We start from the raw sequence: 19,914 nt of genomic DNA, 5'->3' as shown, positions 1-19,914 counted from the left end.
TTATTCAGCAAACTGCGATGGAAGTGATTCCCATTACAAACGGAATTAATAGGAGAAAGACTGTACCACTGTGGACTGAGGAGTGTGCAGAGGCGATTAGGGAGTGGGACAAGGCGTTTAGGAAAGTGAAAATGTATCAGTGTCCCAGTAACCTTATTAAGTATAAAAGGGCAGAAGCCGTGGTGAGGAAAGTGGTGAAGATTGCGAAAAAGATTTTCTGGGGACATACTGTGACAATATTGCAGGGGATTGGTAGGTCAGACGTCACCAGGACAGGATGATACGTGTTATTGTTTGGTCAGATAAATGGGGATGCAGGCTTATTTCTGGGTTTGCCAGTGAATCTAGTGGAGCGGGCGGGTATGGCGGAGCATCCAGCTTTGCGGATGTGCTCAGCTTCAGGGGTATGTCAGCGAATGTGTGAGTGCACAAGGATTTCGTGGTGTCGGAGGCTTTGGGGTGGACACTGATTTGAAGGTTCATTGAGGGTTTTCTGGTGAGCACAGATTTGTGGATGCACGCTGATCTGCACAGAGTTGCGTGTGGATTTGTGGATTTGGGAGTGAACACTAACTTGGGTGAGCCGGAGCATTTGGAGTGTGTCGAATCTCAAGGGTTTTCCGTTTATCCAAACTTATATGGATATAAATGCAATATCAACTTTGACCTTTGTTCTTGCTATGTTTTAAATGGAGACGAACTTCTTGTGAACTCTTTGAAATGATTCTTGCTTTGGGATAATTTAATGTGCATGTGGGGGTGCCTCCTGATTTGGAGCTGCGACAAGTCTCACAGTTAGTCCATTTGTACATACATTACTAATAAATGCAATTTGAATTCTGCCCTCTGTTCTTACATTATTATTGTTCAGGCAGCCATTTTGTGAAGTGTTGGAACTGTGCAGTTTGCGGATACAGATGAGAAGGGACTAAACCAAGGCGATAAAGTGAATTGGAGATGGACACGTGTATAGTCCGGCAGGGTCAGGCAGAGACAGTCAGTCTACCCACACTCACACACTGACACACAGTGAGAGACGAACACACGCGCGCGCACACACACAGACAAACACACACACACACACACACACACACACACACACACACACACACACACACACACACACACACACACACACACACACACACACACTTTCTTCTCGACCTCTCCAGCCCTCAATCATGTTCTTTGAAACACAGAGGGTGAGATAATTAAAACATACTCCCCCACACTAGACTGCTGAGTTTGATGCCATGCGTTACGGTTAGGGATGGGTCCTGGACGAACCATCCAATATTCTGTCTGTGACTGAGTCACTGAAGTCGTTGGAGGGTTTCATGTACATGAAATCGTTTATTCATCACCAGAGACGTACTGTTTATGTAATCCCTCTCGGTTGGGCCCCCAAACAACAGTTTATACTACTCAGGATAATAGTAACAGTACGAGTGTGTGTGTGTGTGTGTGTGTGTGTGTGTGTGTGTGTGTGTGTGTGTGTGTGTGTGTGTGTGTGTGTGTGTGTGTGTGTGTGTGTGTGTGTGTGTGTGTGTGTGTGTGTGTGTGTGTGTGTGCGCGTGCACCCTTAAGTCCTGGTGGAGTCGGCGGGCGGGGCGCCGTTACGAACTTTTTGCTCCGATCTTTTTGGTGATTGCTCATCACACGACGTGTCTTGGGCATCTGAAACCTGGTGGAGCCCATCCCTCTCCAGGCGTTTTTGGAACCGGCTGGATTGGAACTCGGGAGCCCGGCGCTGATGCCGCTACGTCACCAGCCGATGTAGTGTTCGTGATTCAATACATTTTCACAAGCTACAATGGCATAATTTATTTCAATATTCTGTTTCTGATAAATGGTTACTTTGAAGTGCATATTTACAATGGAAGCATATTTAATGGATAAGATAACTCGGACGGTTCAGTCACCTGGGTTGGGAAAAATTAATTCCCAAAGGTCTTCCTATTAATTGAATAGTTTAATCGCAATCCGTCACCGCGGGTATTTCACCTGTCTGATGTAATCGATAGTGAATAATTTAAAATCTTTATTTTTAAATCTGTTGAAATCTGTCCCTGTGGAGTCACTGAATTGTATTAAAAACCCGAGGCATGTGCTGCCTCAGCATTTCATTCCGAGAGATCGCGTGTAACACAGGGGGGCCGAATCACTGGACAGAGAAAATGTCTGCATTGTTCGATATGTACAGGAGTGTGGAGAAAATATTGTACGTGTTCGTCGCCATCATTGGAGTTCTTGGTGAGTGAGCAGAAGGATTCATGTTTGGAATTTCTGATTGTTACCGTTGTAATCCTATCCATGATCATTTTACAATCTTCCAACTTGATGATCATTGTACAAATATCCGTCAGAGATATCGATCCTGTCAATTCGACTTTCCGATTTATCATATTCAATGACAAAGGGAACTAAACCCCTGTCTCTCCTCTAACTCACGGGATCGACTCATACGCTGTTCTTGCCTTTAATGATACCTTGTCCAGATTTGTCCCAGTGCTGAGGACAGGTAGCTCTCCGAGAAGGTGTGACTTGGGGGGGGGGGGAGGGGGGGTTCATTGTTTCTGAATTATCGATCAAAGAGAGCCCCTGGTGCTGTGTTTCGCGTCTCCCTGTGGAGTCTGTCTCAGTCGTATCCCACTGCCTTTTGGTGAATAATTTGGTCTGATCATCTGATCCAGTGTCCAGTGATCTGCTCACGAGTGTTATTGAATTGAACAGTGGTGTAGACTTAATCCATTTGCTAAGCCACTCAGGCTCTGTTTGCTAAGTTGTCCCTCTAGTACTTTCATTGTGTTTCTCCCCTCTGTCTCTCATCTTGTAAATATCAGATGCTGAGTGTCCACAGGCCTGGTCAGCCACGGTTAAGTCAGTGAAACCGGCCCCATCAGCGACTGGAATCGGGATCAGCAGCGATCGTTGTTGCTCATTCAGCTCGTTTATATCGCCGACGATTGCCCACACATTGCTTTATCTCCACACTGAAGAAAACAGTTCAGAGATAGTGTGACCCGTCTGGTGCGAGATTAGCAGCCGTTCACAGACATCTTTAGCTGCAACTCAATCCGGTGTTAATTCCCGGAGAATGTGTCAAGTAATGCCCAGTGTCTGTTTCTCTCCATCTCTCTCTCCAGTGAATGTAGTGGCGATTGTGATCCTGTCCCGGGGAAAGTGCGGCCTCTCTACCTGCACCACTCGCTACCTGGTGGCCATGGCAGCGGCGGATCTACTGACCATTGTCACTGAGGTCATTTTGTATCGAATCAGAATGAATTACTTCCGGTGGAGTTTTCTGGGTATCACCCCTGTGTGCAGTGTTACTGAGGTACTGATGTTGACAGCCACACACTGTTCTGTCTGGTTCACCGTCACTTTCACCTTTGACCGGTTTGTCGCCATTTGCTGCCAGAAGCTGAAAACAAAATATTGCACCGGGAAAACTGCGGCTGCGGTTCTAACAACAACCGGCGTACTGTCCTGTCTGAAAAACGTTCCCCGATACTTCACTTGGGAACCTTTAATAATCATCGACAATATACCGTGGTTCTGTGATCTCTTGGACAATGTTTTCACTGACCCTGGGTGGATAGGATATGACTGGCTCGATACGGTTTTAACCGCGTTTCTTCCTTTCGCTGGGATCCTGCTGTTCAACGCTCTGACAGTCAGACACATTTTAGTGGCCAGTCGTGTCCGTAAGGGGCTGAAGGGTCAGAGCAAGGGAACGAACAGCAGTGACCCGGAGATGAAGAGCAGGAGGAGGTCTGTGGGTTTACTCTTCACTCTCTCCGGCAGCTTCATCCTCCTGTGGATGACACTGGTTGTAAATTTCATATATTATCAGGTCTCAGGAAAAGGACGGGATTTCAACTATTCTGAATGGATCTTCATCTACGTCGGGTATTTATTGAGAGATTTCAGCTGCTGCACGAACACATTTATTTACGCGGTGACTCAGTCGAAATTCAGGGAGCAGGTGATCAGCGCGGTGAAATATCCCGTCACTTCGATGTTTCAGTTCATTAATAAAGCCGCGACCTGAGCACAAGCCAAAAGCGGTTGCAGTGAGGGTTCCAGCTCCTCACATTCACCCCCTGATCACCCAGGTGTTATTCCCGGCAGGTTGTCGCATCGACCGGCAGCTCTGGAACGTTAGGATAGTATGTGTTTTGTGAGGGGCAAGATCCCGTCCTGGAGACTCAGTACCGCATTGACCTGCCAGATGACAGTCAAAGACCTGCACGGAAACGCTGTCCAGCCATTGGTCTGTGCATATGTCCATCTATTCCCTTTGCGGCCAATCAACCTTACAGACCACAAAACGGCGTGAATCTAGTCGATTACCGGCTACCTAATCCAATGTCAATCACACTACTCTCCGCCTTCCCCTTGAATGATTTGCTAATGTAACGAAATGGGGCGGGTTTTGGTTAAAAGGCGTTTGACAGATCAAATTAAAGTCGCATTCCCGCCATTAACTGGACTGGAGTGTGGTGCAGAGAATTAGAAAATAAAACCTTCACTGCTTCTTTTTTGAATAAAATTCTTTCCCTTCTTGTTTACTTCTTTCCCCCATTAAGCTAACAGTTACGCATTCTGCAGTGGTGTTTCCTTTATGCTCATTATCCCAACAGTCTTGCTATAATTCTCAATCCCACCAACCATTTAGCTTCTGATTTGCGGGGTGGAAGGTCTTTATCCACCGCTGGAGTTGTATCAGCTTTTGTAACTCAACCTCTCCGTGCAGGTTGAGACCCATAAGAAGACCCATAAAACTCATAAGAAGTGAGCCAATGAGTTTCCAACAGTAATTCTGACCGACCGCTAGAATAAATTGTTTTAAGGAACATCAAATCCGAAAAGGCATGTGAATAAATTAGAGCTTTACACGGACAAATTTCCTCCACCCGGTGTAAGCTTAAAATGATGGCAACAAACTCTTCTCTATGTACTGATATAATGGTTAGTAAGTTGTTTCTTTGTCGTTATCTGTAATTAAGGCACAGAAACAGCCAGAGGAACATCTCAGTTGTTATCGTTTGATTCTTCTGCAACAGTTAATATATCATAATAGTTTTCCAAAATACACTGATGAATCAACAGACTCTCGGACATTGCAGAATTCTCAGACTTATTAAGCTCTGTGACCCAAAATCAGCTAGTCAGAGGCAGAACAAGATGGGGTTTCAGAGAACGTGACATTGGGGAATATTGCGTAATCCCACATTCCCATCTTCCCAGTGCGATAAGATCACAGCCACCTAAACTTGAAAACGCTCTTCGTGTGACGTTGCCAACCGTCCTCGAACACAACTTCAACAGGATGGTAATTTATTTGTCCCGTCTAATGAATCCAGTTTGTTAATATCAACTGCAATCTCCGCAATTACACTTGGCTCATTTCATCCAGTAAAGCTGAAACAGGGAACCACCTTATTGCGCCAGAACACTTCCGAACACTTTAAAATTGAAGATGACGCTGATCTACAAGTCACACAGACATAATCAAGAATAGATCCAATTAAACAAATGAACATGGTCCACAATGGTATTCATGTAGCTCCCCAGAATACCCATATAGACAATTGAGAATATTTAATGTTATTATTTTCTGATATGGCGCTTCCATGCCAGCTGATTATCCCTCCACATGCCTGGAAATCTTACCGTTGTCACGTCTTGAAGAGTTTGACCATATAATTTCAAATCAACTGCATGCCGATTAATCACATTTATAAAACACAGAAATTGTTCAGGAGCGACTAAAAGCTTAAATTCTCAAGTATCACCTGTGTTTATGATTCCCCAAGTGTGGTTTCAACAGTGTCCTAAGCAACTGCACCATAACAGCCAACCCGTTACTCTTAGTGCCCTGATTTATGAGGGTGAGGGTGCCAAAAGCTTTCTTCAGCACCCTGTTAGGTTTGGACTCAGGTTTCAGGAAGCCATGGATGTGTACTACAAGATTTTACTGCCCTGCAATACTCCGCAAGACTGTCCCATCCACTACGAAAGTCCAACCTGAATTTGACGTCCCAAAATGCAACATCCTGGACTGATCAGAAGGAAATTCCAGTTGCCAGTCCTCAGCCCATGTACTCAGCTGGTCAAGATTGCCCTGTAATTTTTGATAACCTGTTTTACTGTCGACTATACCACCTATTCTAGTGTCATCTGCAAACTTACTAAAACTGTCTTGTATATTCTCCTCCCTTCTGGATTGTTGCATCTGCCACGTACCAGTGAGGGTAGGAACAGGATGATTTGGCAGGTTAATGCATGGCTGAGAAGCTGATGCAGGGGGCAGGGATTCAAGATCTTGGATCATTGGGATCTCTCCTGTTCAAAAGTGATGGGTTACTCCTGAAACCGAGGGGAGCTAATATTCTCATGGGCAAGTTTGTAAGAGCCGTTGGGGATGGTTTAAAATAATCCGGCAGGGGGCGGGTGGGAAACTCATGGTAGGATGGATGCTAAAAAAGCAAAGTTGGTGTGCAGTCAGACTGTCACGAAGGCATAATTATGATAGGACATAATTGCAGCGAGCAGGGTGAGTATCAGGGCATTCGGGATGCAAAATCAAAAAGGGTCGCAAATAACATACTCAATGTGTGATATTGCAATGTGCAGAGTTTAAGAAATGAGGATGATCATGTTGCACAGTTGCGAATTGTCAGGTATGATGTTGTGGTCATCACTGAATCGTGCTGAACAATAGTTGTAGTTGGAAGCTGAATGTCCACGGTTACTCGTAATGGAGGGATAGGAAGGAAGGCAGAGAGGACGGCATGGATATGCTGGTATAGAATTTCATCAGATCTGTAGTAGGATGTGACGTAGGATCGGAAGATGTCAAATGCTTGTGGGTTAAGTTCAGAAGCCATAAGTGTAAAAGAAGCCTGATGGCAGTTATATACAGGCTTCACAACAGTATCTGGGATGTGGACTGCAGATTACAACAGGAAATAGAAAAGGTGTGTCAAAAGGGAAATGTAATGATAGTCATAAGAGATTTCAACATGCAGGTCGATTGGGAAAATCAGGTTGGAAATGGATGTCAAGAGAGTGAGTTTATTGAATGCCTATGAGAAGGCTTTTTACAGAAGATTGGTGTTGAGCCTACTTGGGGATAAGCAATACTTAACTGGGTGTTATGTAATGAACCGGGAGTGAATAAAGAGTTTAAGGTAAAATAACTATTAGGAGGCAGTGATCACAATATGATTGACTTCAGCTTGAAATTTGACAGGGAGAAAGTGAAGTCTGATGTTGCAGTATTTCAGTGGAGTAAAATAAATTACAGTGGTATGAGAGAGGAGTTGCCAAATAAATTGGAAGGAGATGCTGGAAGTGATGACAGCAGAGCAACAATGGAATGTGTTTCTGGGGGAAATGAGGAAGGTGCAGGATAGATATATTCCAAACATTAAGAATTACTCAATTACAGTCTCCACGGCACGCTGCTGGTTAGAGGTCTACAGTCAGAGGAATAACCTTCCACCTTTGTCATCTGTTTTCTACCATCAATCCAATTGTGTATCAGTTTAGTCAGCTATCCCTGGATTCCCTGTGACCTCTACCTCCAGAGCTGTCCACCAGTGGGCAAAATACATTTTCTATCAAGCCGTGTATAATATTTACAATCTTGAAATTGGGCTCCTTACAGGCAGTCACAACACAAAGAAACCCTGTGGAAGCCATTCAAAAAAAAAACAAAACTGTCAAACACCTTCTGTACAGAAAAATATAAAATTGCTCAAACAATAGCAGTGAGCAAAGAGCATTCAGAACTGAAGTTCAGGGAAGTGAGTCCACAGACATAAAGCCAGGTGCTGCTGTAGGAGCCCGTTAGTTGCAGGGCACAGACTTCGTTCAGCACAGGGAAGAGTAAAACTAAACACTGGCCCGTCCCTCACCTCCAACTCTAATTGCTGGCGTTTTCTATTAGGCCCATTGCTTAAGTTATCCAAATCCCCGGTCATTTCTTGCTCTCAGATCTGCGCCATGCTGGTACGCTGCGATCTCGGGCCTATACCCACTGCTTCACCTTTCCAATTCTGGTCCACGTATTCAGATACTAAACTGAAGAAAGGTCAATTTTAACGCTGTGAGCAAAGATCTGGAAAGTGAAAGACTGGGACACGTGGTTTTCCTGCAAATATGTGAAGTTTTGAGAGTGAAAAGCTTGCATGTGTCTGTCAGGGAAAAAAAAGAAAAGATAACTGGTTTAGGGAATATTGGCTTTGAAGAGGTGTTGAGGCCCTGGTTATGAAGAACGGAGGTGCGTCATAGCTGCAGGCGGGTTGTAACAAATGAGGGATGTTTGCAGTAGAAGGCATGCAAGAGGCCGCTTTAAAGTATCCAGGTATCTAAACAAAGGCGTGGTGTATCCCTGTTAGGGTAATTCCGGAGTGCTGGTATACAGTATAGCAAATGTGAATTTCAACAGGAACCAGTCTTCAGACCTGAGTATCAATTGTTGATGAGTTTAAAGTGCAGACCAGAACAATACTTTTCCTGGACAGACTGGCTGATCGCAAGCAAAGAAACACTCCATGGTCCTGAGACGCAAATTCATGAATGCAGCCCAGAGTCAGCGGTGATTCAAATTCATTCTCGGTGTCGTGAGTGTTGCAGGGGAGATTGCGGTGTTTCAAAAGTGTATGTAATTCAAAGGAAGCATTATGAAAACATTGTAAATGTAAAACAGTCCTGCTGATCTTCAGCATATAAAGATGTCGTGTAATATTGGTTCGGGCAGGTCCTAACTCCAAAGGGTGTCTGATTCTTTTTGCTGATTAATGTCTTCTATATCCACAAGGTTCAGTGATTTCATTCGGTCTCAATAGCCCGAGGAAAGGTGAATCCTGAGCGACTCCACAAATACGTTAAGAGCAACGAGGTTGCAAAGGAGAGAAGTGCAAGATCAGATCGGTAATCAATTTCTGGAGACGAGAGAGATAGGGGAGACCGTAGATAGTTTTTTGCATTTGTATTTAATTAGGAGATGAACACAGGGTGTATAGAAGTTCGACAAAACGGCATCATCTTCATGAACCACCTACAGATTATGGGGGTGGGGTAGGGTCTTGGCTGTGTTGAGGCAAATGAGGGTGTACGAATACCCAGGGCCTGACAAACTGTTCCCTAAGGTCCAGTGGGAGGCCAACAGTGGCAGAAATATTTCAATTAGAGCATTGAACACTACAGCACATGAACAGGCCATTCGGCCCGCCGTGTGGTGCTCAACCAGCTACAGAGCAAATCAAAAGCACCCAAACACTATTCCCTCCGACCTACACCACATCCATATACCCCCATTCTCCTTTCATCTACGTTCCTGTCCACACTTCCCTTAAAAACCTCTTATATATTTGTTTCTAACATCATACCATGCATTCATGGCTCTCTGAGTAAAAACATCCCTCATATCAAACTTCAACATACCTTCTCTCACGTACAATACATGGCCTGTGGTATTAGACATTACAATCCCGGGATACGGATACTCTCTATGCCTCTCACGTTCAATACATGGCCTGTGGTATTAGACATTACAACCCTGAGATATGGATACTCTCTATCCACAACCTCTATGTCCCTCACGTTCAATGCATGGCCTGTGGTATTAGACATTACAACTCCGGGACACGGATACTCTCTATCCACACCCTCTATGTCTCTCACGTTCAATACATGGCCTGTGGTGTTAGACATTCAAACCCCGGGATACGGATACTCTCTATCCACACCGTCTATGTCTCTCACGTTTAATACATGGCCTGTGGTATTAGACATTACAACCCCGGGATACGGACACTCTCTATCCACACCCTCTATGCCTCTCACGTTCAATACATGGCCTGTGGTGTTAGACATTACAATCCCGGGATACGGATACTCTCTATCCACACCCTCTATGCCTCTCACGTTCAATACATGGCCTGTGGTATTAGACATTACAACCCTGAGATACGGATACTCTCTATCCACACCCTCTATGTCTCTCACGTTCAATACATGGCCTGTTGTATTAGACATTACAACCCTGAGATACGGATACCCTCTATCCACACCCTCTATGTCTCTCACGTTCAATACATGGCCTGTGGTATTAGACATTACAACCCTGAGATACGGATACTCTCTATCCACACCCTCTATGCCTCTCACGTTCAATACATGGCCTGTGGTATTAGACATTACAACCCTGAGATACGGATACTCTCTATTCACACCCTCTATGTCTCTCACGTTCAATACATGGCCTGTTGTATTAGACATTACAACCCTGAGATACGGATACTCTCTATCCACACCCTCTATGTCTCTCACGTTCAATACATGGCCTGTGGTATTAGACATTACAACCCTGAGATACGGATACTCTCTATCCACACCCTCTATGCCTCTCACGTTCAATACATGGCCTGTGGTGTTAGACATTCAAACCACGGGATACGGATACTCTCTATCCACAACCTCTATGTCTCTCAAGTTCAATACATGGCCTGTGGTATTAGTCATTACAACCCTGAGATACGGATACTCTGTATCCACACCCTCTATGCCTCTCACGTTCAATACATGGCCTGTGGTGTTAGACATTACAATCCCGGGATACGGATACCCTCTATCCACACCCTCTATGTCTCTCACGTTCAATACATGGCCTGTGGTATTAGACATTACAACCCTGAGATACGGATACTCTCTATCCACACCCGCTATGCCTCTCACGTTCAATACATGGCCTGTGATATTAGACACTACAATCCCGGGATACGGATACTTTCTATCCACACCCTCTATGTCCCTCACGTTCAATACATGGCCTGTGGTATTAGACATTACAACCCTGGGATACGGATACTCTCTATCCGCACCCTCTATGTCTCTCACGTTCAATACATGGCCTGTGGTATTAGACATTACAATCCCGGGATACGGATACTCTCTATCCGCACCCTCTATGTCTCTCACGTTCAATACATGGCCTGTGGTATTAGACATTACAACCCCGGGATACGGATACTCTCTATCCACACCCTCTATGTCTCTCACGTTCAATACATGGCCTGTGGTATTAGACATTACAATCCCGGGAGACGGATACTCTCTGTAACGGGGGTTTCTTTTTCTTTGTTACTGTGTATGTAATCAAAATGGCGTCTTCGTTTTGTTAAAAGTAGGAATGCTGGCGCCTGTGTTAATAGTAGGAATGCTAGCGTCTTTGTTATGATAAGTGCTGGAAGCTTGTTTGGGACTGTAAACTGATTGTTGGCGGGGATTTTGGGGGAGCCGGCGCGATGGAGTGAGAGAGAGAGGACGGGATGCTGGAAGCTGGGCGACGGTCCCCAGCCCAAGGTTTTCAGGGATGAGAGGAGACGGAGACAGAGGAGTGTGGAGCGTCTGGTCGACCACCGTGGGGGTCCCAGGAGGCGGGTCGAGGAGTCGGAGGGGATCGAATGCCAAAATACTTCAGTAATTGAGCTCCAACGATTGTGCACGAAGTGGTTTGGACTTTGATAAGTCTGGCGCCTTTTCTTTTTTTTTCTCTTATTCATATATACTGTATCGTTAGTAATCGCGTAGTTATAGTAGTCTTTATAAATTGTACTTATTTAATCGCATAAGGTGTACTGTCTGTTTTTTGGGCGAGGCGGGGACATCACACAGCATCCACACCAGCTGATTACCCAGTTGGCGTGGCCGAAGGCTGCTCCCCCTAGACTAGAACGAGTTTGAGCGATGCCTGAGGCGACCCAGGGGTTACATTGTGGGGGTGTTCGTCCGGGATTGATTTCTGTGGAAGCTGTGTGATCGCCCTCTTTGAATTGTGTCTGCGGCGAAGAGCTGGTGTGCCTTTGTGGGTGTGCGATTGCCGGTTGTTTCTGCATGTGTGTTGGGTGGGGTGGCTGCTGTTGGTAGCCCGGAGGTCGTTGTTCGAGTTCCGACTAGCGCTGACGAAATGGTGGTGGTACCATGGGGTGTCCGTACTGTTTGGAGAGTGAGGAGTGACAGGTTGGGATGTTTCAGCTATGGTGGGCTCCGCCCGGTTGTTGGAATAATGTCTAGCCCTAAAGGGGCTGAGACGTGGGCGGAGCAGACCTCTCAGTTGTTGGGTGAGTGGCAGTGCTTGGCTGAGGGAAAGCGACAGGGATTGGTTGAAAGTTTGAGTAGGCGGGCTGGTAGCGTTGTTAGAACTGTCGGGCGAAATTATCTCGAAGTGACAGCTGCCAGTTCTGGGAAAGTGTGGGAAAATGCGTGTGGTTCGACTGGAAGTCAAATACCGCAGCTGGGGGTCTTATCATATCAGTGGCAGGAGATTGGTGGGAAGTTTTTAGGGTATCCCTTTTGGTTAGGAGGGCAGATAAATTGCTTGCGGAGACAGGGGGATTTGTCAAGGGGATCAGTTGTTCCGTTGATCCGAGAGGTGTCGGGAAACTTAGAGGAGGCCCAGTGGGCGAACGGCTTGGGGTCTCTGGGGGAGCACGTTGCCAGCAATGTACCAAGGAACTCCCGCAAGGAACAGACCCTATTCCTGAAGGCTTAGAGGGACCACGCACTCAGGTGTTGTTACGGATGGATGGAAGTCAAGTTAAAGCCATCCTCGGCACCGGGGCACCGGTTAAGTTGCTGTACAGTTTGTTTTATAACCGTTTTTGGAAGCCTTTACCCTTGATGACATTGACGGCACTGGAGATTTGGGGTACCAGTGCCGGTGATTATAAAGACGACGGTTGTTGGTCAGTGAAAATGGAGTTCTTAGAGGCAAATGTGGAGGTGACTAGGTTCGTGAATCGTTAATGCTGATGTGTCCGGACACTGTTGAGACGGGCAGCGTTTCGGTTATGGAGAGAACCAATATCCTGTTGGTGCGCTTGGGGGCCTGCCCGGAGGAGGCGGGTGAGAGCTGTTTGGAGGCATTATCGATGCACCCAGAGTTTCGAGCTGCTTGTGCGGACGTGTGTAGCAGCCTTGGGCCGATACTGAATTCAAACAAGAGCCGGTGGTGGTATGGCCTGGAGGAGTATCTGAGGGTGAGACCCTCTTAGTGGACGCTGCGAAATACCACCAGGGAGGGGAGTTGACTGCTGAAGACACTTCGGTGAGGCAGAGGTTGCGGCGACTGGCCCCTACAGCGTGGCAGACGTAGGCAGCGTGTGTGTGGATTATATTGGGCCGTAGAGGCGATGCCTATCTGAGTGGTGCGAAGAGGTTTAAGGTGCTGGATCTGAGGAGTGGATGTTGCCAGATCCCGATGAGTGAGGCCGACAAGGAGAAGACGGCAGTTAAAAGTTCCCTAGGAGTCTTTCCGGTCCGAAAAGATACCACAGGGTATCTCCGGAGCCCTTGCAACCTTCCTGCAGGGCATGTGGAAGATCATGGGGTGTGGAGGCGTTTGGAATTTTGACGTATGTGGATGATCTCCTGGTATTTGGATTTGCCTCAGGAGAATATGAAGTGAGGTCGTTGCCGGAGCGGCTGAGAACTACAGAGTTAACGTGTTTTCTGGACACGTGCCAGGGCTGGCGAAGGTCGCAGCTCGTGAGTGTCTGTCTCTACGGAATCAAGTTTGAAATGAAGACTGAGAGACCGGAGAGAGTGATCTGGAACCATTTGAAAGATGTACAAGTTGGAGAGAACGAAGAAAGTTGTTTGACTGAGGGCCACAGCAAACTGAGAGCCTGGAGAAGGGAGCTTGCGGAGGTGAAGAAATTGCGGACAAATCTTGGAAGGGGGAAGCGGTAGCTTGAAGGGAACCTGAAGATGACCATCGACAGTTCAAATGAAGTGCAAAACCTGAAGGTTGATCTGGAAGAAGTCATGAGGAGAAAAAAAGCAGGAGAGAAGTGCAGTGAATACTGAACTGGAGGGTGACCAATCTTTAACTGCTGCTTTTCAGGTCGGGGTGGAAGAAGCTATTGGAGTAACTGCTTTCCAGATTGAGATGGCCGGGATGCGGGAGTCAGAACTGCTGAGCCAGGGGCCAGAGAAGATGATAATCTCAATTGCAGGAAGCTGAAGAGACTGCAGGAGCAGTGCAGGTCACAAGTTTCCGTTTGGAGAAGGTCAAACAGCAGCTACTGATCAAAGAAATGAGGAAGAATACGGATTCAAAGGCTGATATGCTGGATGTGTGGTACATGCTGCCTTTTGCTGACTTTCCCTCGATTGAGGAAGAGACCTTTGGCCCTTCTTCCACTGAGTCAGGTGTAGTGGGGAGGGTTAGCTGTGTGCAGTGTGGGGCATGAGTGAGAGGTTGAAAGAGGAGTTGGTAGTGGACCCAAGGTATCCCCAGCTGTGTCCTAGCCTAAGGGTTTAGGTGAGGGGGGTACGGAGGTCTCAGAAGGGTTAGGGAACGCCCATTAAGTTGGCCTATATAGCGCCTAAGGAACAGGGCGTGAGGTTTACTGTGTGGGGAGGAGATGTCATTGCTTGTGCTTGGGTTACGGTGTGTTGGCAGGAAAGGTGACGAGTTATCTAATAGTCATGAGGACATGACTTTTATTTGGTGGGGGGAGAGTGTAACGGTTTTTTTTTCTTTTTCTTTGTTACTGTGTATGTAATCAAAATGGCGTCTTTGTTTTGTTAAAAGTAGGAATGCTGGCGCCTGTGTTAATAGTAGGAATGCTAGCGTCTTTGTTATGATAAGTGCTGGAAGCTTGTTTGGGACTGTAAACTGATTGTTGGCGGGATTTTGGGGAGTCGGGGCGATGGAGTGAGAGAGAGAGGACGGGATGCTGGAAGCTGGGCGACGGTCCCCGGCCCAAGGTTTCGGTGATGAGAGGAGACGGAGACAGAGGAGTGTGGAGCGTCTGGTCGACCTCCGTGGGGGTCCCAGGAGGCGGGTCGAGGAGTCGAGGGGATCGAATGGTGGCCAAAAGACTTCAGTAATTGAGCTCCAACTGTTGTGCACGAAGTGGTTTGGACTTTGATAAGTTTGGCGCCTTTTCTTTTTTTCTCTTATTCATATATACTGTATCGTTAGTAATCGCTTAGTTATAGTAATCTTTATAAATTGTACTTATTTAATCGCATAAGGTGTACTGTCTGTTTTTTGGGCGAGGCGGGGACATCACACAGCATCCACACCAGCTGATTACCCAGTTTGGCGGGGCCGAAGGCTGCTCCCCCTAGACTAGAACGAGTTTGAGCGATGCCTCAGGCGACCCAGGGGTTACATATAAAACACAGAACTTGTTCATTAGCGACTGAAAGCTTAAATTCTCATATATTTGCTGACTGTTCAAAATTATTAGCTGCTAATTGGATCCATAGACCTCAATCATCTGCATATAGAGATTTACACACCTCAGTGCGTTTCTCAGAGAGAATATCATTAATCATAACATTAGATAATAAAGGGTTACAAATACGGCGTTGTGGGTTCCCACCCGTACCAGAACCGACCGTCCAAATATAAAACTTAGACAAAGTCTCGCAGTCTCCTGCTCGATCCTCATTTCCATAAAGCCATAAGACATGGAAGCAGAGTCAGGCCATCCGGCCCATTGACTCTGCTCCACCATTCACTCATGGTTGATCCTTTCTTTCCGTCCTCCTCAACCCCAGCTACCGGCCTTCTCCCCTGAATCTTTGATGCCATGTCCAATCGAGAAACTATCAATGTCTGCCTTAAATGCACCCAACGCCGTGGGCTCTGCAGCGGCATGTGGCAAGAAATTCCACAAATTCACCACCCTTTGTCTGAAAGAATTTCTCCACATCTCTGTTTTGAAACGGCGCCCCTCTCTCCTGAGGCTATGCCCTCTTATCCTAAACTCTCCCACCATGGGAAACATCCTTTCCATAATTCAATCCAAAGTCCTTCCGGACTCCGCCTCCCGCTACGGACATGTAAGACTTAGTTGCTTATTGTCCGCCTTTAATCTCTCCCTTTCCCGATTTAAATTTCGAAATTTTAACTCTATTCAGTCAAATTTGTATAACAATAGTTATAATTGGGGGACATCACGTGATGACGTAGGATCGAGACGCAGGGAACCAGCTCTCCCGTAAAAAGTTATTAAATTAATGTTTAAATGAAGAAAAGTTAGTCAATACTTTCTAAAAGTTACTTATAAACGACTCCGGACTGTGTCAAGCTATGCCTCAAGGAAGGAAGATGAAGAAAACTAATACCGGGAAGACTACGCAAGTTGGAACAAGAACAAGGCCCACGTCTACCGAGGAACCGCGGTCTCAGGTACATTATATCACCGGCGATACGGAACAGGAGACTGTGGCAACATTGGCCACAGGAAAAGACCATCGTGAGCTGCGCAAACGCGAAGGATGGAGCATGCGCAAACGGGAGCAACAAAAACTACAAAGCCCAGCGACCACTGCAACTGAAAGTGATAGCGAATCGGAGGGAGAGTCAAATCTCTCGGAAGGATCAGCTGAAGAAGGAGATAAAAGTCCTTCTAGAAATATAGAAAAGACTTTGAGGCAAATAATGCGTAAATTAGACACATTAAAAGTAATTAAAAATAATCAAAAAATACTCGAAAAAAAATGACCAATATGGAGACTATGCTTGATAAAATGGCAAAGAGACAGGAAAAAATGGGAAAAAGAATTACGGACTTGGAAACTACAACGGAAGACATGGTTGAAAGAATGGACAAAATGGAAAAGGAAAATACTGCTTGGACATCAGAAAGAAAACAATTTATGGAAAAAATTGATAAGCTTGAAAATCTCAGTAGACGAAATAATATTAAAATTGTTGGATTTAAAGAAGATATAGAAGGAGAAGATCCAATATTTTTTTTTCAAAAATGGATCCCTAAAAAATTGAAAATGGAAAGAGAAACTCCAATTGAGATTGAAAGGGCTCATAGATCTTTAAGGTCAAGACCTCGAGCTGATCAAAACCCACGATCAATTTTGATAAAATGCTTACGATACCAAGACAAAGAAAAGATCCTGAAGGCCGCTGCCCAAAGTGCCAAAAATAGAAACGGGCCACTGATGATGGCAGGGAAACCAGTTCTTTTTTATCCGGATATAAGATACAACCTGTTGAAGAGAAAGAAGGAATTTAACCCAGTGAAAAAAGCCTTCTGGGAAAAGGGTTATAAATTTGCAATGCGTCATCCAGCAACACGGATAATTTTTTTGGAGGAGGGAAATTTTTTTTTTCCGATTATCGAAAAGCGGAGGAGTTTGTAAAAGAACTTCCATCTATTCGCTAATTACACATAGAGTCTTCCAAACGTAATGGATTAAAGATGAAGATAGAGCCAAGGAACAGAGGTGATGGACATTTATGGATATTTTAGAAGAGAAAAGCAAAATTTTAGAAATACTAAATGAGAATAGTATTTTTTTTTCTCTTCTTATACATATACTTTTTTATGTTGCGGGGGGGCTGGGAGGCTGTGGATCGGTTACTGCGGGATTCACGTGTGTAATCATGGCGGTTGCCATGACCCGTACAGCAGAGGGGGGTAATGTTGTGTTTTTTTTCCACAACATTAGTAGGGGGGTATTTTGTTTTTTTTTTCTTTATATTTTAATTTTTTTCTATCTTTTTGCCTGGATGATTGGTGGGGACACATATAGCAACATGGAGATTTTTATAACGATTTCCCAGGATACCACGAAAGTGGAAAGATTAGGTATTATTATAGATTGGAGTAATATAATAAAAAATAATGACTAATCTACTAATTTTTTTAAGTTTTAATGTTAATGGGCCAGTAAAAGGAAAAAGAATTTTAACATATAGTAATGTGGGGATCTTCCAACATCCAGGCATTCCTTTTTTATTCTTTCTTATTTTTTTAATAGGGATGTTAGGGGGGAGGGGTTAAGGGGAGGGGGGCTAGGTAACACTTCATACCATTTATTCTGTAACTATTTGAAAACAATAAAAAAAGTTTTTTTTTAAAAAATAGTTATAATTATGGCTACTTCGAAGAGCACCAGACGAAATCCCGACCCCTCTAATGGAAAATCTAAAACAAAGCTGTCGAGTTCTCGGAAGAAGCCCCTTGAGTCAAGAGATTGGGATCACGAATCACCAGTATCTGCACTGAAATAACTCACCTAAAAGAGAAATTTGAAGAAGAAATTGACTCTCTGAGCCTCGATCTTAAAGAAGTTAATCGAAATGCGGCTGACCTTTCTTCCCGTTTGGAAAAGGCTCAACAACGGATCGTGGATTTGGAAGCTCGATCGCGTCGGAATAATATTCGAATTGTTGGATTAAAAGAGAAATCAGAATCTGCCGACACACTGGATTATTTTGCTAAACTGTTTCAGTCTTTATTTCCGGAGGTTTGTTCGCAACCCCCGGAGCTTGAATCGGCTCACAGAACCGGTGCTTTAAAATCTTTGGATGAAGGTAAAAACAGGCATGTCGTTGTGCGTTTTCTCCGTCTTAGAGACAAGGACCGCATTATTAAACTTGCAAGAAAACAGAAATTTTTCAATTTCAAGGTTCAGAAGTTCGTTTTTTTCCCCAAGATTTTCCACATGAAATTGTTAAGAAACGTGCTGTATTTGTCTCTTCTATGAAATTAGCCTTTCAAAAAAAAAGCTCTTTCCATTATTACAATAGCCAGCCAAATTAAGGCTTTTTGTTAAAAATTCTGGAGTTCATATTTTTGATGATCCAGCCGAGGCATTGCGTTTTATTAACTCTTTGTCTGACGAGTCCAATGGCGAGTCTGAAGTCTGAATAATTTATAATAATTTGATTGCCTCGTGGTGTAAAGCGATGAAATTTGAAGATTTGATGGTTATAGAAAGTTTTTACTTTAAAATGTATTCTTAGCTTCGAAAAAGACTGGTTCGGATGGTTTTAACCTTCGAAGATATAGCAGGAGGACTGTTGAAAGAGTGTAGATAATTCTGAAACATCTCATTTTTTTTCACTGCAGCATTTAAATGAACCAACTGAATTTTTTTGTTCTGTATGCTTTTTTAAAGTCTTTTTTTTGAGTAATTGCTTGGATTTCTTTACGTTTTAAAGAAAGACTGGATAATTCAAAGATGGCGAGTGCTTTTCTTTTTGTGCAAATACTTCATTCCCGACGAGTCTGAAGCCTGAATTTGAATGATTTATAATGGCTTGAGTGTCTCACGGTGTAAAGACTGATAAGACTGGAAGATCTTTTGGTCACAGAAAGTTTTTAGCTTAAAATTCCTTTTTATTTCTGAAAAAGCCTGGTTTGGACGGTTTTAACCTCAGAAGATATAGTAGGAGAACTGTTGATAGGCTGTAGTTAAGTTTGAACTATCTAGAACTTTTTACATTTTGCAGCATTTAAATGAATTAATTGTTTTTTTATTATGTATGCTTTATTGAAGATCTTTTAAGTCATTATTTGCTTTTTCTTGTGTTTTAAAAATAGATTGGATACTTTAAAGATGGCGATTTTTTTTCTTTTGTGTAAATATTTCAAGAATTGATTTGGATGTGTTTTTCTTCCCTTATCAAATACTATGAAGGTAACTTTCAAATTGAAGGTCGTTTTGTTTGATAAGAAAAACACTATCCTTTCCAGTTAACTATATGTCGACTGTAATGAGGTTTATGTCCGGGAGAGGGAGACAGAGATTACTTTTTTCATTATTCACGTCGGCGGAGCTATAACAGCATCGATGCTTTTCCTGGGGCTTGCGTCGATAGATACCGACTTTTTTTCCGGGCTTTGTAATCTGTTTTTTTTTCTTTTTTTACCCCCATTGTGGAATCCCGGATTATTTTTATTGTTGTTCATCTCCGCCATTTTCGATCACTTTATCTGAAAATATTTTAACTTAAATCATCTCTATGAATCAAACGGGCTTTATTAAAGGCCGTCTCCCCTTCCCCCACCACCACTCTGCAATCCCCTCTCCCTCAGATCCCATCGTCAGCTCCTGGGCCCTCAGAGGCTC

The 19,914-nt window shown here is 44.4% G+C and overlaps 1 protein-coding gene across 1 annotated transcript in view; it reads left to right on the top strand.

Moving 5' to 3' along the window:
- The first annotated feature begins 362 nt into the window (after positions 1-362).
- LOC140722674 (zinc-binding protein A33-like) overlaps positions 363-19,914 on the top strand; it is a 41,666-nt gene continuing 22,114 nt past the window's right edge. The window contains exon 1 of the mRNA XM_073037380.1: positions 363-404. Coding sequence (XP_072893481.1) covers positions 363-404 — 42 coding nt within the window. The remainder of the gene's footprint in view (positions 405-19,914) is intronic.

This window comes from Hemitrygon akajei, unplaced genomic scaffold (genome assembly GCF_048418815.1).
Source record: "Hemitrygon akajei unplaced genomic scaffold, sHemAka1.3 Scf000083, whole genome shotgun sequence".
In the NCBI taxonomy this organism is placed as follows: Eukaryota; Metazoa; Chordata; class Chondrichthyes; order Myliobatiformes; family Dasyatidae; genus Hemitrygon; species Hemitrygon akajei.
This window is presented reverse-complemented; position numbering and strand designations above follow the sequence as displayed.